The 24,703-nt window shown below is 46.9% G+C and overlaps 1 protein-coding gene across 8 annotated transcripts in view; it reads right to left on the bottom strand.

Annotated features, from left to right (window-relative positions):
* Positions 1–24,339, bottom strand: part of ULK1 (unc-51 like autophagy activating kinase 1) — an 83,857-nt gene extending 59,518 nt beyond the window's left edge. For 6 of the 8 annotated variants that reach the window (XM_063350698.1, XM_063350700.1, XM_063350702.1 and 3 more), the window contains exons 1-6: positions 23,194–23,612; positions 22,856–23,053; positions 21,956–22,048; positions 21,825–21,866; positions 6,810–6,842; positions 5,997–6,033 (exon numbers count right to left, since the gene is read on the bottom strand). In XM_063350698.1, coding sequence (XP_063206768.1) covers positions 5,997–6,033; positions 6,810–6,842; positions 21,825–21,866; positions 21,956–22,048; positions 22,856–23,053; positions 23,194–23,247 — 457 coding nt within the window. In that variant the 5' untranslated portion in view covers positions 23,248–23,612. Of the gene's footprint in view, positions 1–5,996; positions 6,034–6,809; positions 6,843–21,824; positions 21,867–21,955; positions 22,049–22,855; positions 23,054–23,193; positions 23,613–24,214 lie in introns of those variants that run through there. The other 2 variants (XM_063350705.1, XM_063350704.1) reach the window with 2 other exon arrangements.
* Between the last annotated feature and the right edge of the window lie 364 nt (positions 24,340–24,703).

Here is a 24,703-nt window from a genome sequence, read left to right as displayed (position 1 = left end):
CATTAGCTCTCGTTATTTTAAGAACTACAGGTATGAAACTCTTGCCAACGCTGAGAGCAGCCTACTGAACAAACCCCAGGACCAACAGCGCTGGCTGGCCTGAGCAAGTCAGGCTTAAAGCAAGCACTATTCCACTTGAATAAAATAATGTCTTTTGTAAAAGGTCCCTGTAAATTGCTTGGGAATTCATTAGTGTTTTTCCAGCTGTTCTCTAGTAAGACATTAAAACAAGCTGGCAGGAGCTTCAAAATGCTACTCTACCTAGTCAGCTAGAAGGGAGGAATCCTTATGAAAACACAGATGAGGTTGCATACAGCTTTAACACAACACAGGAAATTAAAAATCTAACTTTTAAAATACGTGCATGGGAAACAGCAAGGGACACAGATAAGTTAAACAGCACTTAGAATAGAAAATAAACTCCCACCGCTCCCAAACCTCACTGTTCTACGAGGCTGCACAAGCAGAGCTAAAATGTCACCAGGGCTATCAGCTGGTCCTGGACCCATACACGTGAGACCAGTGCACATGTATATAGAGTTTCTCTCCCCTCACTGGGCCTTTTTGCTCATGAACTGGCACTCAGCTGGAATTCAAGAGACTCCTCTGCAAGGGGAGATTCTGTGAAGGGATTTTAAGGCTATTAAGAGGCAGCTCAGATACAAGTCTTCCAAACCCACTTGCATCTTCTGAAAAAAAGCACTGCCTCGTCTTTAATAAGGCTTTCCCCAACCTCCTGCTGAAATATATCAGTGTACTCAGTCCTGTATCATTTTCTGTCTATTAAAGGCCCACCATCTTAGCTGTACTCAATCTTCTCTCCAACAAAAGGCCTCTGCAATATTTCTGCAATTGCTATTCAAGGAAATCTATGCAGGAATGGTTAAAACACCATCTTTAAATAAAACAACAAGAATTCCAAAGTTTTTTTGCCCAATTCAGCTCAGGCCCAGGAAGGGACAGGCTGTCTCATCTTCCCCCATACACGAAGCAAGACCTGAAACTTGGCAGTTGTTAAGATTATTAAGCTAGCAGACAATTACAAACTCCTGGCTAAAAACACTCTGCCTCTAGCAGAGAAACTGTGCTATTGAGAGCCTTGTTCTGACCTGCAGTCCCAAGAGCATGCCACATCTTTAAGGCGTTACTCTCTCCTTTATATAATTGGGTGGCCATAAGGCTAACACAGCGCCAGCCACCATCCCTCAGCAAACCCGCTGAGCCTCCCTCATGCGGGCTCTAGCTCTGTATACTGAAAACAACAACATTGCTACCAAGATCAGAAAAATCCACTTACCCAAAGAAAATTGGGTCCCTAAGCTACTCATTTCTGCAGAGTTTAGGCTTTCCTACTTCACAGAAGTCTGCAGAAAGCTCTCATTCCTGCAAAAGTACTGTTTTTCTGACACGCACAGAATCTAAGCTGGTGTCCTGAGCCCACAGGCAGATTCCCCCGGTGCAACTGCTGTGGCACAGTGGAGCTGCCAGGTTGCAGCACAGCAGAATTAGATGGAGGTCTGTTGGGTGCTCTGGCAGCATTAAATCTCACTAACCCAGGTAGCGTAGCAAAGTAGGACTGTGAAATTGAGACACTGCCCTCAGTAACAGAGAAGGGACAGTCAGCTGCTTGGGGAGCGTAGGGGCATACCCTTTTACCTCCCTCCATTAACAAACAGGCTGTAACACAGAAAAATGAAAGTCCTTATCTCTCATACTCAGCCCATCAGTCTACTGTGTGACAGCAGCAATCTCCAACTGAAGGACAGAGACATAAATACAACTGACACTTTCAGTGACTTCAGGATACTGGTCTGCGAAAGATCTAAACCAGCTACCATCGGCAGAGGGAGAAGATACAGAAGATTCATTCAGTTTAGGAGCCACCAAAAAAAAAAAAAAAAAAAAAAAAAAGAGTGCGGAGAATGAAACCACTTGCTTTGCCTGCTACATCCCAAATAGGGAACTTGTAATTCAGTCCCTTTAGAAAGGGAACATCTCTCATTCACCAGAAAACTGCTGGCAAAACATTAAATCCGCACTGAAGCCTGGGCATCCCCATGGAGGTCTGTGGTCAGCAACACGTTCTTGCAGAGAATGCTGTTTCACAAGCCTTACTTTGCCATTACTGAGAAGTAATAATATCCCTGTGTTTATTTTCATGGCTCCACTTCAGTGATGAGGCACTCAGACTACTGCCCTGGGAACGGCGGCCACACAGGTCAGTAGATCAGAGCAAATATTTACTGCGGGTCAGTGCAGGGCCTGCATGCCTTGTAGCTCTTGAGGCGTAGGAAAAGGATGAAAACCACCTAAAAAGCACCCTGGTTAGCCTGTGCTAAGATGTTCAACCTGCCAGGTAAACTGCAGTAAACAGCCCTTGTCAGCTGATCCAAGGGTAGATGCACTGGAGTCCACCCACCGATGTTACACAACACCACTCTGGAAAAGTTATTTAGGAAAAATAACTTCTCCTCTTACCCACAGGTGCCACAAGTTTCTCTTAAACATGTGCCCAGTCCAAATCCAAGCTGATTTATTTGGGGCCCGTCTCGTAACTCCCCCAGCTCCACCCATGCAGCGCGTGGCCAGTGAGACTCCTGTGAAATCTTCTGTACATGTCAGAAGATTTATTCCAGATAGGGCTAGTCTTATCATAGATATTCTTAATTACCTAGCTGTAGAGGGTGAAAAGTTACACAGCAGTGCCTCACACTTCTTGTTTGCAAAAGGATCCCCACACCACTTGGGATGAATGAGAAGATCACAGCTCCTTGAATGTGTCGCGGTCAAACCAAGAAACGTCCTGCTCTGACATGAAGTGCTCTCCAAGAAGCAGCTTTAAGGAAGGTCATGAATATGCACTTATGAACTGCCCATAACAGCCTGCGTCGATGACAATTCACAGAATTTAAGAAGAAATTCTAGATCAGCCTGCTTTGACCTCCTGAGTACCCCAGGCCACAGAATTCCAGTTATTCCTGTACTGAGGAAGGTCATTTCTGTAACGCTTCCCAGAGCTCTACCACACACACAGCAGCAATCTGCCACTCTCAGCTCAAAACATACCCTCTGATGGGCTTTAAATGAAAGCAACACCCACAGAGATCCAGCAGAAGGGAAATGGCGTTGTACCATGAAAGAACACCACCACAGAAGTCATGCTCAGCAGAACACACACAACCTTGGGTTGTATCCAAGAGATGGGGCTGACCAACAGCGTAACCCAGCCAAAACCCATATTGCATTGAAACGTGCACATACGCACGTTTTCCAGTTATGAAGACAAGGAGAATTAGAGTGCCTTTGGATTCAACACAGAATTACCATATTGCCTAATGCTTGTAATTAGAGGGCAGAAGGGATTGGGAAGCTTACAAGCATCTCGTTCGATGAGGAACAGGGGATTTGCATGCGCAGCTTGCATAAGCGTTACAGGAACTACCAGCAAAAATGTCTGAGGAGTCAGTGGGAAAGTAGATGTTGCAATTAAACACCAACACACAATTATTGAAGTAACTGAAGCATCACAATAACCGCTCAATAGAGATGAGACTCCAGCGTATCAGCAAAATACCCTGGAAGAAATCTGAACTTTCTGAAAGGAGGTTTCAGGAAAAACATCGTTATCGTCAAAAGCACCCCAAGCACTTGCAGAAGCTGGGAGAGGAGGCACCCCAAAGGAGCACGTGGTGGAATGGAAAAAGCCATGGGATGCAAAAACTGACACTCGTACCCAGGCTCTGGGACCTGGAAGAGCCAGATCCCTGCTGCAGTGACGGGAGTAACTAACTTTCCTGCTGCAGTCCCTTACTGACTGCTCCCTCTGGAAATCTCTGTCTGACAGGTTTTCTTTACTGGCAACCAGCACACAGATGGTAAGACTTAAAATAAAGGCAAGCACCAATTTCCCAGTCACAACAGCTGCTCTTTACAGTTGTCAAGGTTTTTATTGTTAAAAACAGAGCTAAAAGGTAACATTTTCAAATTAACTCAGGCAAAGGATAGAACCTTACCCCAGGTAACACTCAAACAAACCAAACTGGGGTATAACTGAATTTTATTTGGAAAATACAATTCATAGTCCTTTTCTCAAACTAGCCACCAATTACCTGGGTAGTCCCATTTGATAAACAAGGAAATGAGCTGTATTAATAACCTAGCTAATTGCACAGTATATTTCACTTTTTTTGGTGGCCTGATGGAAGGGAAAAGATGACAACATACACATAGAAGCAGTATATGAATGGGAAGATTTTCTATAAACCCATGTTTCTATAAATCATTCGGCCAGAAGCTGTGTTCTTGTTTCCCTACGCAGCTTTGCCAGCAGTGCATTGCCAGTGCTTTAACATGAAGGTTCATTTCATGTGCATGAAAGCTAAAAACTTTAGCTTTCAAAGCCCATGCACGGGTAAAACTGAAGTTTGACTATTTTTTTAAAAAGCATTTCATTATTAAAATTTCCACTTGTATTCAAGGAGAAAAAGAAGGTATTAAATACAAAACCATTTCCACTTGGTATTTGTAACAGCCTTTCACCACCACCAAAGATGCTCTTTTCAAAGCACAGCAATAACCAACGGATGCAAAACACCATCACTTATCTGAGACAAAGCACACTAACCCGGGATTTTAAAAAACAAATGCCTGTCACTTCTATCTCAGTCACACTTTAAACAAACAAAACACATGAAAGGCAGAATATTCCTTCCTTTTCCTTCAAGTACTAAATCCTTTCTGAAAATTTAAGTCTACAAACGTAATTCATTATGGTGAATAGAGTGCAAGATACCAGCAAGATACTCTATTCTGTATGAATAGAGTGCAAGATACCAGCATCCAGCCCCAAATAATCATTCTAGGGATACCAACACTAGCTGTAGGGCAAATGTAAATTTAGCTTTTAATTCTTCAGTTTTTGCCATTTCCAGGCATCACATACCTCAAATAAGGAGCCTGAAGTATTATCCAGCTGACTAGCTTTTAATTTGAACAACGTGAACAAACTTTGTTTAACCATGACCCAGAGCCACACAAGAAATGAGATTAAAGTTGTCTCTTCACATTTAGTAATCTTCTAGTTAACATGCAAAACAACAAGAAAACTACTTTAAAGAAAAAAAAAAAATACAGTCAGGCCAACAGAAAACAAGGGCTGTGTCTGACTGCAGCTAAGCAACTTGTTAAACACGTTATTCCCCTATCGCTTCGGCACTCAGGTGCAATGAGGTTTTCACGCAGGCCAGGATCCTGTAGCTGTGCAGTGGGCTGCACTGAAAAACAGCTTGGGAGATTGAAGGCTGAGTCCCAGCAACACCGCTGGATAACATGCAAAGCATGTTTTGTTCAGTTCCCTGGCAAAGACACACTTCAGTCTCACCAAAAGGTCCTTCAAGGCACCACAGTCACGGATACCTGTGCTATATTCTCCAGAAGACCCCGAAGTTAGTAGTTTTCATCGCCCTCGCAACACTACGGGCTACACTACAGCCACCCTCAAAACAATGAGGTGAGAAATGTGTTCTGTCCTAGATGTGGGGACATCCTTAGAAGAAAACTTAAAGAAAGCAATATATACTGCTGGGATCTTATTTTAATCCAACCCTACAGAACTGCAAGACTTCAGTATAAATAGCTTATTTTCCAGTGACCAAGAAAAAGACAAACCACATCCCTAGCAGTGTTAAAGTATGTTTAATCTATAAGGCCACTGTAACTCAAATACATAATTACTGACAACAGTCACCACTGACCTACATAGGAAAGGCTACAAGACTAGCTTTTATTGTCATGGATTCTCAGTTTTCAAATGATTATCAAGGTTGAACCTCTTAGAAGAGGAGCAGTGATACTCTGTTTATTTTGCAGGAATTAAAAAAAAAAGATACACCATCTGCTTATTTAGATCTTCCACAAACCCCAGCAAATGTAATGAGCTAAAACAGTCAGTGTTTTCTTCTGAATACAGGGGATACTCTCCATATTGTTCTACTTACTGTGAAGATAGTCTGCCAGGTCACCACCATTACAGTACTGCAAACAGAACAGAAAGCTCGGTAAATGCAAGGCAAATGAAAGATTAAAAACAGTAAGCTTCACTAGGACGGCAGGTTTATCATAGTATTTAAACATAATCAATCACATGTGTCAGAATACGCATTCAGAAGTTAGCAGGGAAAACCCCATTCCAGTAGGTCCCTGTTCTGTCCCATTTCCCCTACACATTGTGCTGCATTATGATACACCAGCATCAACTATCTCTTGTGCGTGCGCACATCCATGTACATGCACTTCAGAGTGAAAGATAAACCCAGAACAAAGAAGAAGGGTCACCGCTAGAGACACCACCAGAAAACTGGCTAAGGAAAGGCTGGGAGCAACCACAGATGAAAACTGAAATTCCCCACATCACGTTCCATATCACTAAGGAAAGCCCTCGGAGCAAGGACTGCAGAGGAAAGAAACCTTTCACAAGCTTTGCAGCCAAGCTGTGTGGAGAAAATTTACTTTCCACATATCTTTGAAGCAGATATTACCCAGTAACACCCATTTGACCCTTGAGGTAAGACGTCTGACTGATTAAACCTGTGCCAGCACGACCTTCTGACAGCAGCAATATGAAAAATCCCCCTGGCTGCTATCTTCACCCACACCGCTCCAGTCCTCAAAGGCACACAGCTGCAGATTAGATTAGCAAAAGCATCACAGGTGAGACTGCGTGCAGAACACACTACTTGTGTAACAAGCCGGTCTGTTTAAATGAAGTTTTTAAAAAACAAAAAACAAAAAAAAAAGAGACACATACTCACCTCCATAACCAAGTAGACAGAGTTTGCCAGTTCCTGGGGAAAAAGAAAATGGAAAAAATAAAACATTTATGCATTGAAATATTTCACACACTTTACAACTGCTGCATTTGCTTTTAAACAGGTAAACCGTGCTCTGTTATGATTCTGACTGAAGAGAGGGTAAAGACTTCATTATAGGTTAATTCCTGGAAGATTGCTTACTTTGAAAGTGCCAGGTATTTAAGCACGTTATTCCTTTCTGAGTGTGCATCTGTTTAACCAAGCAGATCTCTTGTACTGTGACTTGAGTCTTCCATGTTTCTTTCGGGCTCTTGGGATTAACAGCGGCATGCAATGCAGATGCTGGCACACTACTATCTTAGAGCCTTAATTATTTCGACATTTAACTTGGCCCTTTATAGCAGCCGTGCCCACATGAACAGCGCTAGGCTGAACGGAGAGATAAGAGCCACACAACTTTGGGACCTGCAATTCAACCCCATGGGTGCAAAGTGCCTGCAAGATCCACCTATGATTTGAGGGCAAAAAGAAAAGATCTTGGGTGAAAAATGCATCATCGGCCAATGAATTCCTACAGATGCGTTAACAGAGTGCTATTACCAGGTGGCTAAAGCTTTCTGGATTATCATGGGGGTCAACACCAGCAAACTCCAGGCCAAACGCCCATCTTCCTAAATTTGCTACCAGGTGCGGCACTGTGATGCTTCTTCCAGTCTGGAAAGTCTACCTCCAGCCTTTGCTGATCTCCACCGTCTCCGTGGCCTTAGGAAGCATGTGCAAGGCTGTATATAGACCACAGCAACATGAGATACTGCGGAGAAGTGCCCCACATGGCGCACCATCCAGCACCATGGAGCCGCGCTGGGAACTTTGGTGGCTGTGCAACACACACTGGCACTCGTTCGGCAGAGCCACCGGCAGAGAACAAGCGTGAGAAAACAGCCAAATGTATCAAGCCTGGGTAGACCCAGAAGGGTGAATGACTCTCAACTCTCTTGTTGAAACAGAAGTCAGACAGAAGCAGGCCTGCTACAGAAAAGCCTGTATGCCAGAAGCCACTCCTGAACCCAGTGCCCGGTCCTGGACAAGTGCAGGCAGCAATCCCCAGGTGAGTGGAGAAGCTCCCAAAGCAGAGCAAGGGGCTTCACTCCATTTCCAGAGCTGCAAGGCACCCTGCCTTTACTTACAGGCTGTTTAGACACCTGCCCACCTGATTCCTCTTCTGAGCCCGACTACAATTTCAAAAAGCCCCAGCATCCACCCTACCAGCCTTTTAGCTTCCAAGTAGCCTCCACTGTCTGCTCTCAGCCCCTTTCATCTCCTTCTGCCCACAGGACTCTACCTTCCATCAAGCCCGTACCAAACTGACTGCTTTTGTCAATGCCTTGAGTCCTCAGCACCTCCCGTCATTTCTCTTGCAGTCCTCTTTTCACCCCGCAACATGAAATCTGAGTTTCCAGATGCTTGCTGGAAGACTGGCTAGAGGAAGCAGGGGGAGAGGAGGGGAAGCTGAACTACCTGTGATTTGAGATACTGAAGCTACGGCTGCACGCATCCACCTTCCCCCGAGGGGCTCAGGGCACCGGGCAGCCCGGCACCCTTGGCTCATGTGGGTCCTCCCATCCAAGCATTCACCAGACACTGAGGCTGGCCATCCCCAGCTCTTCTACCTGTTTGCACTGCCAAGCCAAGCCCAGCTGAGCTTTTTGAAGGTCACTGGTTTGTCCAAAAAGCAATTTTTTGTGATACTTCAAGAAGGCCTTTGTTGCATTTCCTTCCCTGATGAGTACTGCTTTAAACAGGCTCTGTTTTCCAATCTCTGCATTTAAAAGCAGCACATGTTAAGTCATCCGCTTCCACACACACTTCAGATGAAGTGGGAAACCAGTCTGTGGTTAGAAGCACCAGCCCAGGGAAGCAGTGCAAGAAGCAAACCCCAGGCATTGTCACAAGCTTTGCACCTGACAAAGACCAGGGGAAAGTTTTCTGAAGTGTTTAAAGCCCACCAGCTCCTGCTGTCCTCATCAGGAACAGCAGAAGGACAAGGCTTATGAAAGACACCAGGCCTCTCACTTCTCTGGGAACTCCAGCCATGGACGTAGCAGAAGACACGAGGCCACCCCAGAAGCAAGGTGCTGGTGCTCAGGGAATGACTGTGGGGCAACTGCTGGGCACGAGCAAGTGTCTGAAGTGGTTTTTGCAGCCCACACCGAGCTCATCACTGCCACGGCAAATTCTTCAGAGACACTTCTTGTCTAAACATGTCGCGATCACTGCAGCTCAGTACCTCTCTGTATTACTATGTATAGTGCCAGCAGGGTTTGGGGAAGCTTAATATATTACTATCTATATAGAAAACGAAGAGGAAGCTTGGCCTACACAAACTAAGTCCAAGAGATATTTGTAGTAAGTTATTGGCCAATAGCTAATGTACACTGTACAGTTTGGTTGTTTTTCCACTGTACGTTATTTAAAGACTCTGCAAACAAACATCATCGAGCAAGTCATTGATTTTTGGCAGCCAGTGTGTACAGCGACGAGGGTTAAATAAGGACCTACACAGGCAAGGGAGATGCTCTGCTCAAAGCGACCTTGGTGGTTGGTGGTTTTATCCCACCAACACAGGGTGAAGAGATAAGAGGGTAATACCTGAAAGGCTTCTAGAAGAGAAGTAGGTGACTGCCACAACCCTTCCCTGGCCACAGCACCCTCTGAACATCGACCCAAGCCTCGCTAGGAAGCGCCCTCTGAACATCCATCCAAGCCTCACTGGGACGCACTCCCCAGCCTGCTGCGCGCACACCCACTGCAGAGGACACCGAAAACACCTATTTTCAGGTCGCAGATGCCTGTAGCAGAGATGACACGACTTCCACATTTGCAACTTCAGCATTTTAAGACCAACTTACCAGATAAGAGATTTGTAGGAATTTTGCCAACAAAACTAAACATTTATTTTAGGAAGGGCCCTGGAAACCAGCTCTTGTTTGGAAAAAGCTTTCATCAAGTAGCTTACTGTGGATACAACGGATACAACTGTCTAAGGAGACTTCTGGTTTCCCAAATGTGCTGATGGACTTCTCTCAAGATGATTCAGGAGCAGAAACTATTTCTTTTCCATTTTTACCCTTCCACAGTATTTATGTTTTGTTCATTAACAAAACAAGGAAAAAATACTGCAAGCCAAATTTTGCAGGCTACCAGTCTCTCTGAAACGAATCAAAATGCCCAACCCACTCATTTCCACATCAGTAACAAGAATACCACAGTTTGTTGTATTTCTGCAGAGGCTGATGTCCAACAAGCGCTACAGATAATTTACTCTGAACCTCTTACTCACATGTGCCAGTCCATGCAGCCAAGGCTAATCCTGTCATTAAACAAGCTTGACGAAGGGAACAGCACAGAGGCAACCCCCTAACTTTTCCTCCCTTCACAAAGTGCGGCAGTACCCTGACCACGCTCCACAACTGCGCCAAACAGCCTCCGCCAAAGAAATTAAGCTGATAATTAATCAGTCTGGATCATTGCCTGACTCGTAGTTCTTGCAGCAGAGGCCCCAGCGATGAAGTTACAACTTAATTGAGTGTAAAAATAGGCAACAGCCTCTACTGTCTACAAATAACACACATCTGCTGATGGAGGACAAAGAAATGAAGAAGCTTCATTTAGCAGTAGAGCACAAATCACCCCAGGACAGTGCTGTGTTAAAATTCCTCACTGGGACGCTCGGAGGGATGGCGTTATGGACATCGAGACCCAGCAGTCCCATCTCCCTTTAAATTTTGTCTCCACCCCTACTGGAAGGTGGCATGATCCTCTTCTTGGAAAGTGTGTGTTTAGGTGTGTCCAAAGGGAAATGTCTGGGTGTACCCACAGTTAGTCATCCTCCTACCACAGCTCAAAAAGCCTGCGAGAGGAAACTTCCTTAGAGAAGTCCTCCTCTGCATTCTACACCAGCGCCTTGCCTGACACCAAGTTTAGAAAGGCATTTAGGAAGGGAAAAAAGTTGAAGTTTAATTACACAACACTCCAAAACTCTCTCAGCAGTGCAGTGTTCTCACCAACCTGTGTGGGACCAGTGTTGTAAAAGACACTGGGGTAAAACCAGCAAAGAATGGCTTCCACCTCACACAAATCCTCTTTTCTAGGAAGACTGGGGGATGCAGGAGGAACACCTGGAAGACGAACGTAGCTCCTCTCTTAGCCCAATGTGCTGAGCACCACATGGCTGACGAGGCTCCTACTGCCTACAGGAGAGGAGCCCTATGGACTCAAGTCCTCAAAACTGGTTTTGTTACTCTTCTGAAGAGGAGAGTACCACTGCCTGTCTGTTGGCCTCCCTCCAATGGCAAAAGTTCCTGGTTTGTACCTCTCAGAAGGCATCAACCATGTGCTGCACAACACTGCCCCTCAAACAGCACCCAGAGCAGCTGCCAAGCAAAGATAATTTCCACATGCAGGTCTCTGTAAATGGGGCTAGGACTCATCATTGTACCGACACAACAACAGCATAGAATAAAGCTGAGGGTCTGACAGTGGAAGATAAACTTCACACCAACTGAAAGCTAAGCTTTTCCACTCTGGGTTGGTTGTTTGGGTTTTTTTTTAATGCTACTTCCCTTGCTCGCTGCAGAACCACAGCACACTGCAGCCTCCTGCTCTGCCAGTAGGATCTCATGGAGCCAGCGCCCTTTTGGCCTGTGGCCTCTAGTCATCGCTCTTCTGACAGTGGCACTGGAGTCACAAACATGGGCTGTAGCAAACACAGTTTTGCTTTACAGAAACCAATTCCTAGGCCAGCAGCACCTGTAAAGCCTCTGGCTACAGCAGGGGTTCCCAAGCCGGCTGGGCTTGGGAAACAGAACCCACAGTTCTCAAGAGAGGGAAGAAACTTTCCAAACAGTAAATTCTCCTGGTATTATTTCACTCTGGCTCACAGCTTGGCTTGAGAAGGCTAACCTCTACAGAGGGAAAGGAAAACCGTCCTGCAAAAAGGATTATCTCCTGACGCAACTATTTGAACGGAAGCAAGATAAAAGACAATAGTAACATCAATCTGAATTGTGGGAGCACCTACCAATGCTCACCCTTCAGAAAACGGATCTAAAGCAAGTAGCGAGAAGATATTCACATGCTTTTGACCTAACGCAGAAAGAAAAGCGTATCTCAGAGCCAATTGTGTTTCTCTGTTGTCTGGCCCTGCTCACTCTTTTCACTCCTTCTGAACCTTACCAATAAGGACTCAGGAACATTTCATGCAGGTTTCCAATTCAAGAGACAACAATTAACTGAGATGAAGAAAGAAAAGGAGGAAAGAAGAGGAAAGTACCTATTCACTGCAGTATAATCTCCACTCTGCACGGACACACAATACCACAAAATGTTTCTCAGACACAGGCACAGCTTCACAGCCAGAGAAAAGCACATTTTAGGAAGACTTTTGGGATTCAAGTCGTGTAGCCAGTGAGGTCCTGCACCAGGAGACTTAGCACATTATAAGGAAGCTAAATAACAATAAGGCAGACGCTTTCTTCTTGCGTACAGGCTACACTGGAAGTGATAAATCTTGGGTTATGGTAGCAGTCACAGACAAGCAGGGACCAGGAGATGATATGAAAGCAACAAATACCATCATCCAACAGTCTACTCAGTATCTTTGCCCATTTTGGCACATCAAGGTCCATCAATAAAACCTAGCGCCAATGACTGAAAGGCATTATTAGCATGGTCAGCAGATCTTTGACTTCCCAAAAGAATGAGGGCTCCTAATTTCTTCCTGTAGATCCCATGGAATAAGCATAAGATGCAAGACACCCACAGACTTCTGCATTGGCTCTTGGCTGCTTTCTGCTTCCTACAGACCTGTTAGCTCACTCCGGGATGTGCAGCGCCAGCAGATGCACAGGGCAAGCAGGAGAAGGCCCTGCAGCACAGAGGCGGTTTATGGCCAGCCTTGCAGCAGGCAAATTTCTGTAGTACCAGTAGGACAATGATGCCAAGGGCCAGTGTTACCCTATTCCAGGTACTACGGTACTCTCTGCTTACAAAACAGATGAGTTGCTTCAGGACAGGTTGTACTTCAGGGCAGATTAAAAACATCAGGAAAGCTGTCCTCTGGTTCTACACGGGCTTCAGGAAGGGAGGGGAAGTCCTTCCCATCCCCCTGGCAACAGTCCTAAAAGTCTGACTGTGTGACATTAAAGAAACAAACAAGACAACGTCATGCCCATGGAGCTACTGTTTGCCAGGCAATGAATACCACCACAGACAAATGGTAGGACAGCTGGTAAGACAGCTCGATCTTCAAGTGACCTAAAGAAACTTCACCATCTACTCCACTGGACATAGGCTTTCTGCAGCTTCCTTCAAACCAGCCCCAGCTCTCTTCTCCACCTCTAGCTCCCGGCGGCAGAGGCTGCAGTGCCTGCCCCAGCCCGCCGACTGGGCAGTCTGCTCTTGGCACCACACAAGTTCACTGCAGGCCTTGATCAAAGCCCTGAGATTCAACACAGTTGCTGGGTGACGGGTGTCTACAGCGCTTGCAGAGAGCTCAAACAGGAAAACACGACTCTCCTTCAGGGGCAGACTGGGCCTCTGCAGAGCAACACACTACAGCAAGTCAAAGATGAGAGCTGCCTCTGAGCCTAACCACAGAAACCAAAATATAGGATTAATGTCATAATAAGAGTGTAGAGACAAAGTGGCAGGTTCCACAAGTCACAGAACTTCAAGGCGAGACCAAAAACACGCATCAGAGCAAACTGAAGGCTTGCGCTGCTGGTACGCTGAAAAGGAATCACTTCTTACAGCAGCCATGTGCGTCGGGGGGTAACGCTGCACCACCCACACCAGTCTGTGCCCCCAGCTGGCCAGCAATCGGGGGGCATTACTGCCAGAGAGCACCCACCGCAGGTCACATCTGTACGCAGCAGCCCAGCAAGGATAAGAGACTGCAAAGGAAAAAAGAGCAGCAGAATCTTGAAAACTTTGGACTTTCTGACATGGAGTGGAAAGAAGTAGTTGCCCCTTTGCCAACAGGCAGAATAAGACCTAGAAGCTTCTGTAAACAAAAGCAAGCTCCTTTTTGCAAATGGAAATGCACTATGTTAATGCTACCAAGAGAGGAAACTTCAGAATTCTAAAAACAATGATAAAATTATTGAAGATCCAATTTTCTTTTCTACATTTAATCTTCATCTCCTTTCTGTATCACAGTCACATTATAAAATGAACATTTAAGGTTGAATTCCCCATTACCTTAAGCTCAGTCACATGTACTGGAATGAAATCCTTGCATACCATAAAGCTGCATTTTATGAGCCTGCCCAAAGAGCAGGAGTAGTGGGGGGAGTGCTGTGGGTCGAGGCGGACAATAAGGCAGGCTACAAGAGTGATCGTTTCAGTTTTAATCACACACTCACTGAGACACATTCACTTACCGAGATAGGCGCAAATACAAGCAAAGCAACGCAGTACAGAAGTTTGATTTTAGAACCAACTAATGTAGTTCTACTAATAAAGCTGGGAATGGCTTGGTTTTTTAATGGTAGGTATATCCCAAACACAATCTGATACCCTGCTGGAATTTTTTTATTTTTTTTTTTTAAGCAGCTCTGGAAATTAGAGGCCCAGCCTCCACAGGATTTTCTATGGCAGCTGCATGACTGACTTGCCTCTTTTACATCCATTTATTTCATACTTCATTTACCAGATTTAAGAAAACAAACACACAGCACAAAGGTGTTATAACAAGGAGTTTAAAGGAAAAAAGCATGGGTTTTCTTTCAAATAAAAACGATCTTAATTTAAGTGGGGAAAAAAAATCCAGTTACTAGAAGATAGAGTAACATGGGCTTGAATCTGCAGTATTTAAAAAACAAGGAGAACCAAGTATGTTTGAACATATTTAACATACTGGCTACTGTTGCCAACTAAATGAAAAAAAATATCAAACACAAATGAAGCAGCCTCCAGAAAGAAAGTATCCCAGCTGCCCAGTGGTGTGCACCAGGACACTAAGCACGGGAACCCTGCAGCCTCCGCTGCCATCCGGGGGGTTCCCATCCCACCAGCAGCTCTCACTGGGCCACCAGCACACACCGAAGCAGCTGGGAGGCCTTCCCTTCCTGGAGATGTAAGACGCTTTGCTAAATAGGATCTCTAATCGCTTAAAATTCTGCATCTTTCACTGTCCCCACCGGAACCACACTGTCTGGTTGATCTCTAGCATGCCAGCTCAGCTGACCTAATTCCTCCTGTTATTCTGATGCTAGGAGACAAGCCAGGTGCTCCTGCAGCCAGACAGAACATCATTGCCCTAAGCAACCAGCGATGCAGAATTTGATTCATTTCTATCAGCCCCCCCTTGAAACAACCTTGCTTAATAAACAAACACAGCTTGGAGATCCTCACTTTGCATTTTGAGAGCATCTCTTTATGTTTATGGTGGTATTTAAGGCCTGCACATCATTAAGCAGGAGACATCACACAGTTAAAGCACCTCTTTGCTATACACTAGGCACAAAAGAGGTTCTAAAGCTACCTGTTGGCAGGGCTCTTCCCTGGATTCTGTTGTGGACATTTAACATTAAATTTCTCAGAGAGAAACTATAACGTCTGAAGACAATTAAGATGGCTTCTCTTAAGCCAAGTATATTTAGGTCTGTACCTGAGAAACATTGCCTTGGAAGACCACATCACTCATATTCACTTTCCATCAAATTCGCCATTTACTACTGCTACATGAACATGAATAACAGGAAAAAAACGCCAAACAAAACAACAAACCCAAAAAAAGCAACAAGCAAAAAAGTACATACTTATTTTGAAAACAAAGTCAAACCAAAAACCTTCTCTCCTTGACTTTGCAGATCAAAGACCGCCACCTCTGCTGGCCACCCCCGTGCCTGGCTTCTCATTTCCCACTGTATCTCGGCCTGGCTCGTGGAAGACACACGTCCTCTTCAGAGGCCCAGAGCTTCTCTAGGAGTTTCCCCAAAGCAAACCAGAGCCATCCAGCTCAGATTCCTACCACCAACGCCAGCCCTGCATTTGCTGGTCTGCCTGTTGAGCAAAAGCTTTTCAGTTGGTATCAAGAGGTGGGAAGGCAGGGGGCGCAGGCAAGGGAGAGGAAAAAGGAACACACATGAAAGTGAACTGTACCCTCAGTTCTCTACGCAGGCTTGAGCGTTAAGATGAGCTTTTGAAACACAGTTTTATTGCAGTTTCACAGTTTAGGGTCAAGTCCAGTCTGACCACAAAATTAAATCTTTTAATTGGGCTTTGGTTTAGACCTATAAATATTTGAAAGAAATTCAAACTGTGGGTCTCCATTTGAATTCAATCCTACCCAGCCACTGATTAGAAGGCACCTCTTCCCATCCATCTTCCAAATCTCCACCTCCTTGCTTTCCTCACTCCAACCAAGTGCATTCAATCATCACAAGGATTTTAAACAGTGGAAATTTTCATAATTGAAACACTGACAGAGCTTCAAGAAGAGAAGCACGAATAGCACCTTAGCCGTTACCAGAGCTTTGCTGTCAAACTGTGAACAAAACAGCCTACCAGTTTCCGATTACTCCTGGGAAACATTCCTTAATCTGTCATTATAGTCTGAGTAATGCCACCTTCCACAGGAGCTTTAGAGGCTATTAACTTCCACGTCGCCGGCTCTTCCATGACATCCTAATCATGTGAGAGGAACACAGGTATGTGCTTTACACACAGGATGAGTAAAACAGTGATCATGACTTCAGAAATGCAACAAGACCACTCCCTCTAAAAAAAGCCCATGACTCTCTGAGGTCTATATTTAGTGGTCAGCATTTGCTAGATGTTTCTGTGACCTGCACAGTGGGGTACTCAGCTAGCGAAGCCAACATTAGATACAAGTTCAAGACTGTAAAATTCTCTGCTCTCCATAAACATAGCCATTTTGGTCCATTAAACTCTCAAGCCTCATCCTACAAAATTACTGGCAGAGGGTGGTTGGGTTTTTGTCCTTTTCACCTTCTAGCTCTAAATTAAGCCAGATGCAATCTTCAATAACAGAGTGATTCCCTCCAACAGATGCGAGGATGCTGATGGAGCAGGACAGCAGACACCCCATTCTTGTCCGCAGCACCAACAGAAAGAGGATTGCTTGGCAGTTCAGAGAAGCCTGCACTTTACTCCCACTCACCAGGCAACTTGCCAGCTTCGCTTGGGGATGGAATTAAAACAGGATTTAACCAGGCAGGCAGCCTGACCTCAGGAGTGTGATCTCCCAGGCACAGAGTGCCTCCTTAGTCATTCCAAGTGTCACAGCGGAGCCCTGCCTCCCAAGATGGGGCACCCCAACAGCAGTGCCCGAGGAACAGAAGATCCTGCCTTAGGTGGCACGAGAGGTGGCGAGGCAGGGAGGTGACACTGCAGCAACACTGATTCATCCAACATCACACTCATCAGCAAAGCGCTGCAGCAGGAGCGAGCGGAGCTGGAGGGCAAACCAAAGGACACTGCCGTACATGGAGCTCCGGAGATCCCAGGGGACAGCAGGAGGCACGTACGCAAGATGTGGACTAGCGGCTAAAGGCTCCGTCTTGGAAAAGGGCAATGGTGCAGAGAGCACAACAGAAGATCACAGCCCAAAAGCCAGGTCCTATTGATCACAAGGACTTTCTATACAGCAACAACAGAACCAGCCTGTTATTACTTGGCTCTCAAGACCAGCCCAGGGTGACTGATCATTAAGCTGAGATGTGTTCTGCCACCCATGCCTTAATCCATCTGCACAAGAAAAACTGCACTGCAAGGACTCTGTGTTCTTTGTCTCCAGGAGCTCCAGGTGATACAGTCACCCCAGCAAAAGTATTTTTGGTGAGTCTGTACTGCATGAGCGAGTTAAGCATTCCTCTCAGCTCATCCCAAGCTGGTGAGTATGATAAGCCAACGTGACAGAAAGTTATGGGAAGACAACCCTCAGGTAACGTAGGCTGAACCAGAAACTCAGCAGCACAGTGCCCTGCATGACATTAACAGCTATGTTTCCACAACTGGTCCATCCTACCCATGCAAAAATTAGAGAAAAAAACCCCACAAAAATCACCTGATACCCACACAAGCACAGTCATAGCTAGGCTGCTTTAAGAAGCAAGCTGAGATTACAGCACACAACTAGGGAAAACGTGCCAGTAAAATAACCCTTACCATTTCATGCAGGAAAACACTTTCTAATATCCAAAGCATGATTTATGTCCAGGAATAGCAGATTTTCTGCCCTAGCACCAACAGAGCTACATGTGAGATCTTCAGTTGACACATATTCAACCAACCTTCCTGAGGCAACTGGCACAGAACAGGGAAGAAAACGTACCCAGGACCTCCCATTGCTCCAAAGATCTTAGCTACATTTAAGAACTTACTTCTTACTAGTGCTGGAAGAAGCTGTCTAGCACACAGTGCTCCCAGGACCCAACAAGTCCAAGAGTTACCTTCCTACCATTGAAGCCCCTTGGCTTATCAAGTGGTCTCTGATCACAGACTCAACATCCAGAGTCACAAAAGAAACCAAACCAAGTCCCACACACCACACGATGCTAAGCTTTCAGTGTCAACACGTGTGAACGAATTGAGCTGATCCTCAGAGTTTTGGAAATCCGTTTTCCAAGAAACCTCATTTCCAGACCAAGTCCTCACCCAGCAGAAACCACCATTTGTATCCTCGTTGTCACAAATTTCCACCTTAAGGGACAAGGCCTCATTTGGCTGTCTTCAAACAGAGTAAAAAGTCTTCTGGGATCCAGATGTCCCTCTAAACTGCTGTACTCCCCTCAACTGCTGCAGTCTGGAGACCCCAACTCCAGCCTCTCCGCAAGCCAGCCAAGGAGTCAGGGATTGCTCAGCAGCAACTAATGCGCTCCACATACGGTGGAATATGATTTCTTTTTTATGCCAAACATCTCCTGTGCCTAGGAAAGGTCTGCACCACCAACCCCAGACACTAAAACAGACAGTACTTTTAGAAACACAATACAATACGATTTATCCTCTTTTTGAGCAGGGGTTCTCGCATTAGGCTCCTAGACTATTCACAGCACCTCTCATTAATACATGAGCACATAATAATGGGAATATGCATATTTCATTTTGTGAGCCAGTCTCATGTAATGATGCTGCTCTTAGGACTCTAGTGAGGGGATCTATAAAAGTCCAGACACTGCAGTTTAATGCATTAAACATTCAGCAGTATCATTTATTCCTAGGAAGCTTCTTATTTTGCCATTATTTATGAACCAATATCACAAAGATCTATGAAACAAGAAGGAACACAGCAATTTTCCTGGATTTGAAGGATAAAGCAAGTGTGTCAGGGTGAGAGCTGCTGTCATTATTAAATATCGGCACTGCAACTATCTGTCTGGGGCAAATCTGGCATTACATCAAAAATCTTGATTTGTACAAGGCCTGCTTAGCATTAGCTTTTAACCAGGAAAACACGAACGAAAGCATCATTGGGTGTAATCACTTGCTTACAGCCACTGTGGTTTTGGCAACCATTTCCTTGTGTGTAAGGAACATGCGAGTAAAAGTTAAAGTTACTGTTGACAGGAGGCGCAGAGGCAGGGACGACACAAAATGTGATGACAGAAAAAGCTACAGAGCAACCTTAAGATTCACAGGAAATATTTTTTCCTTTTTGCTCTATGATGTTGTAATACAAGAATAAACCTCTCCAGTTTTAGAAAGCCTGAAAGTAAGGGCTCAATTAACTGCAACTATGACATTTTCGAGGGTAAATATATATGCAGCTATGAATGAAGTAACCAATCTTGTATCAGAGGAAGAAGGTGAGTAATCAGTATTTTCCACAAAGTAAGGCAAGGTGGGCAGCAGCCAGCCTTCCACAGAACTGCGCTTTTACCTTTGCAGTAATTTACTCCCATACGACTCCTAAGCGGACACAGAGCAAGGTCACACAGACACATTACACACACAGCCGAGGCAGGTGGAACGCATCAGACTGTCTGATGACCCATCACCTTACACCAGAGGGGACTCCACACCCTGGCAGCACTATATAACATCCAGTGCCACCCAAGTCACGTCATTTCGTACAAGAAATCAAATTACCCAGGTCATACAAGGACTCTCTGACAAAGCTGATAACTGAACACACACTTGGGCATGCCTTAAGCCCAGGACCATTCTCATGTTCCTCTTTTGTGGTATCTTACTTGCTAATACCTCACCAGGCTACACCACTATACACAGAATTTAACTAAAGCTCACTTGCCATCACATAAGGAGAAAAAATGCATTGCTGCAGTTGTAACAGTGATGAAATCACTCCTCTTGCAGGAAACATCTTTGAGCTCCTTCCTACCCGGCAGTTATCTGAAGCAGGGCGAGGAGTAGAACATGAACAAAGGTTCTGAAAGACCTGCAATAAGCAAATCCGGCAGCATAATGCTTCATACAAATGCAAACTATAGAGGAAGCACAGGAGCAGGCACTCACTCCCTCAACTGAAAAGTTATTAAGTAAACTTAGAAGGTACAGAGGAGAATGAAAAAAACATGAGACCTAATGCCCCAGGTGGCCTGTGCCCAGAGGAAACTGCCCCGGCTCTCTGAGCACGCATCAGGCCAAACACGGTCACTGCTTCCCACGATCAGCTCTAAAGGCTGGTTCAGGAGCAACTAAAGGACATTTCCAAGAAGCAATCCCATTCCCGACAGCCTCCCCTCCCAGCGCAGCCTGAAATCCCCCACCTCCACCTCTTGACAAAGCAATGCCAGGCACAAAATGCTTCCCAAAGAGCTGGGTCCCCTCCCTGCAGCACCCTGCCGTGACCCCCTGCTCCGGCGGAGCGGGACAGGGTGGGTGACACAGCCCCGGGGCCAGGGTGACACGGGGAGACTACAGCACCCAGAAGGCACTGCAATTAGGCTGTACCAACCGGCTGGGACTCGTGTTGGGGTGACGCGGAGGCCACCGGAGCCAATCCACGGGAGAAGGAGGAATGTCAACAAACACGGCGGCCTGCGGGACATGTGATATCAGGGACAGGGCAGGCAGCTCCAGATAAGCCACCCCAGGGCCAGCCGGGGGGTCCAGCGATCACGCACCCATCGCTGGCAAACACCAGACCTTGGGGCGGCACAAGCTGTACCAACGCACCGCGCGCCAGCCCCTCCATCCAGGAGCAGGAGGGCTCCATTTTAGGCTTTTAGATCCTGCAGTGGGTTTGGGGTTTTTTGGTTTTGTTTTTTTTTTTTTTTTTAAAAGCATCACAAATGTCAGAGAAAGCTTGCGCCATGACCCAGCGGCATTGTTTTTAACTCAAAATTCAAGGGGGGAGAAAAAAAACAACAAAACGAGTAATTGGATAACTTGGGTTTCAGAGCAGATCAGTTTTAGCCCCTCAGATTAGATCTTCAGAGCTGACTTTGAAGGAAAAAGCAACTGTGGGAAACCACAATAATCTAAAAATGTCTGCTGCAATTTTTAACACTTAGTGACTGCCACAAGGACAACAGAAAAATGCAAATGAAAATCCTCTGGAACTGAAGACAATCATATGCTACAAAGTCATGCTCACACTATTTTTACATAGCTTAGGAAAAAGAAATTTTCTTAGGGAGTATATCCAGACCAGGGAAAGAAAATAAAAAGGAAGGCATTCCAAGAATAACTACTGTAATTTTATTTCTAACATTTTGGGAACTTAGTCGCTTCCAACACATAATATTCACCAAACACTGCATTTCACTGCATAACATCCCGGGAGCAGGAGCTCCCACCTCAACTCCCAACTGTGCAAGGGTTCTGTGGTCCAGACAACAATTAATACATGATCTGCTCAGGCATGTTTGTTTATCTTTCCCTAACTTATCACAAGACTTTTTTTTTCCCCCCTCCCAGAACACACGTGTTTGATTACAAACATCTGTTAAAAACTGAAATTCCACAAACCCTATTCAGCCTCTCCCAAATCCCGAATGCTTTGCCGTAACTGAATGTATTTACCTGGAAGTCATACAAGGCAACGATGTTTTCATGTTTCAATTCCTAGAAAAAGCAAAACAAAGACCATAAGCTAGGAACAACAAAGGACATACAGAACAAAGCCTGAAGAAAACAAGTCAGTCTACTTTTACCTTAAGTATTTTTATTTCCTTCCCCAGCAGAGTTTGAGATTTTGCAAGGTTTTTCTTGTTAATGCATTTCACAGCTACTTCCAGCTCAGGCTTCTGAAAAAGTGCATATGTAATTCAATAATAAATGTAAATTTCACCATTAATTTACATTAGGATAAGCAGCCTCTTAAGTGAAAGAAGTGTCTCGCAGCACCAGTAAAGGCCCCTCACTTTATATCCTAATGCCTATCCCTCACTTGTTCAGACTTGCCCTTACCCAAATTATGCTTGTCAGCCCAAGGTTTGGCTTTTTGTTATTCCTTTATACGATGATTATCCTCTTATTTAATCACTAGAAATAAACGCACTGTGGGAGCCTTGGCTTATCCCAAGCCCTAATAATGGAAAATCCACGGCCGGATTGGTTTCCTTTTATTTACCAGCGAGCGATTTCCCCTCCTCTTGAAAAAATTAAGTGGAAAAGGACAAAACTTCACAGACCCAACAAAAACACCCCACAACAAGAGGTCTCTACACACTTCACAGACAGTGTGGGGGGATGTTTTCTCTCGTTTGTTTTCAAGGTAAGGGCCAGGGACACCTCGGCAGCAGGTTGCCGGCCTCCGGCCCCGCTCCGGCCAGCCGCAAGGTGAAGCCACCTGCCTGGGTCCTGCTGGCACACACGCCTGCCTCCCAAAGAAACTCCAGAATAACAATAATAAATAATAATAAATACGCCTACAATCACCAGAGCCGCCCCAGCACCGGGGGCTGATGCCCAGGCTAAGAATAGCCACCCCAGCCCAGCGGGGATGGATGGGGTGACCGGGACATGGTGCCCAGCCCGGCCCTATGCATCTATAAATAAAAAGCGGGGGGGGGGGAGGAGAAAAAAAACAAAGAAAAAAAGAGATTATTCACCTCTTTGTGCCTGCCTTTGAAGACGACGGCGAAGGCTCCGTGCCCGATGAGGTCCTTTCTGCTGAACTCAAACTTTCCCACCGTCTCCATGGCGCTGCGCCGGGGGGTCCCCGGGGCCGGCGGGGGGGCTGCGGCCGGCAGGGCTTCAGAGCTGCAAAGGGGCGAGGAGGAGGAGGATGGCGGTGATGAAGGTGCTGCCTTGAAAGAAAATTAAACCTCTCCCGATCCAAACGCAACGGGTCAACCGTCCCCCTCGCTCGCCGCCCCCCCCTTCTCCTGTCAGCCCCCCGAGGAGCCGCCCCCCCCCGCCTCCCCTCCTGTCAGCTCCTCTCCCCCACCTCGCCCTCCTCCATGGGCTGCCTCTTCCTGCCGAGCGGCCGGGGGCTGGTCATTGTTAGCGGCCGGGGAGAAGTTGGCTCCTCAGCAGCGGGCCTCCCCCATCTCCTCCTCAGGACGGGCCGACGCGGCTCCTCCGGCGGCCGCCTCAGGCGGGGCTCCCCATACCGAGCGCCGGCCCTCCCCGCCCGGCAGGCGCGGCTTGGCGGAGAGTCCACCTTAAGCGCGAGTCCACCTTAACGCCCGGTCCACCTTAAGGGGAGCGGGTCCACCTTAAGCGCGAGTCCACCTTAAGGGGCCGCCTGCGCCCCCCGACCGTGGGTTCAGAGCGGGTCCGGGGTCACCCCCGGGGTTCCGCCGCCCGCCCGGGCCCAGACAAAGCTCCGCGGAGCGCGGCGCGGACGGCGAGCGGCGGCGGCGCAAGCGCGGTGCGCGGCAGCGGGGGAGGCGGGCGCGGAGCGGCGGCGGCACCTGAGGCGGAGGAGGCCGAGCCCCGCGCATTTAAAGGCGCCGCCCGCGGGCAGCCCTGAGTCAGCGGCGCGGCACGGTCCCCTGTGCCCCTCCGGATGGGGACGGGAGGTCTCCTGTCACCCTCTACCCGCTCCGCGCCTTTGCTAAATGCCCCCAACAACTAAAGAAATGGGTCCGTTGGGGTGAATCTTTACAAATTCACCACAGGAGGGGTGACAGGGCCCAGGCGGGACCCGAGGGGCTGCAGGGCAGAGGTGGGCCCCATCCCACAGTTCGAAGCACCCCTTCTGCCACTTCCTCCACACGCCCCAGCCCCTCTCCACAGCCGGCGGTGGTGGGGGTCCAGGGCCCTGCCGCCCCTCTGAGGGGAGCGCAGCAGGCCTCCAGCTCACCCTGAGGAGGCTCTCCACTGAGAAACCTCTTGGCACCCCGCTGCGGAGCTCAGTGTGCCGTCGTTGTGAGGCGAAACCTTGCCCAGCCTGAGCATGGTACTCGGCCATTTGCAGTGACCCACCAGCTTTGCCCTGGGGGTGCGGGCCTGTCAGTTGTTACCTCCATCACAGGAACCTCTCACACGTCCGACCCGCTCCAGGCTGCCCAAACCCGCTCCCGCCAGCCGTGGTGGTATCTAGACCACTTGCGCACTCACTCCGTTTTGCGTGCATCCTTATCAAAATGTCTGAAGCGGAACATCATATTCCAGCTGCAGGGAAGATAACGCTCCCCACAGGCAGCACCCCTGCTCACACGCACCACTCAAGTTTGGTTTTTACACAGTTGCACGGTATCAACCTGGGTATCGCCCTGTATCGGCACCACAATACCAAACACGCGCTGTTCTTACAATGCCGGCGGCCCTACAGAGACACGATGTGAAGGGTGCTCACTATCGTGACGCTGAGTGTCTGCGGTTATCGCTGTTTTCAGCAAAAATTAGGAACAAGCAGCACCTCACAGCGTCAGACCTTGTTTTCTGCACAAAGGCAGCGGATAACTGATACAGCATCTGGCCTGTGGTCTGTTGCCCTTGGTTGCTAGATA

Source organism: Chroicocephalus ridibundus, chromosome 13 (genome assembly GCF_963924245.1).
Source record: "Chroicocephalus ridibundus chromosome 13, bChrRid1.1, whole genome shotgun sequence".
Taxonomy (NCBI): Eukaryota; Metazoa; Chordata; class Aves; order Charadriiformes; family Laridae; genus Chroicocephalus; species Chroicocephalus ridibundus.
This window is presented reverse-complemented; position numbering and strand designations above follow the sequence as displayed.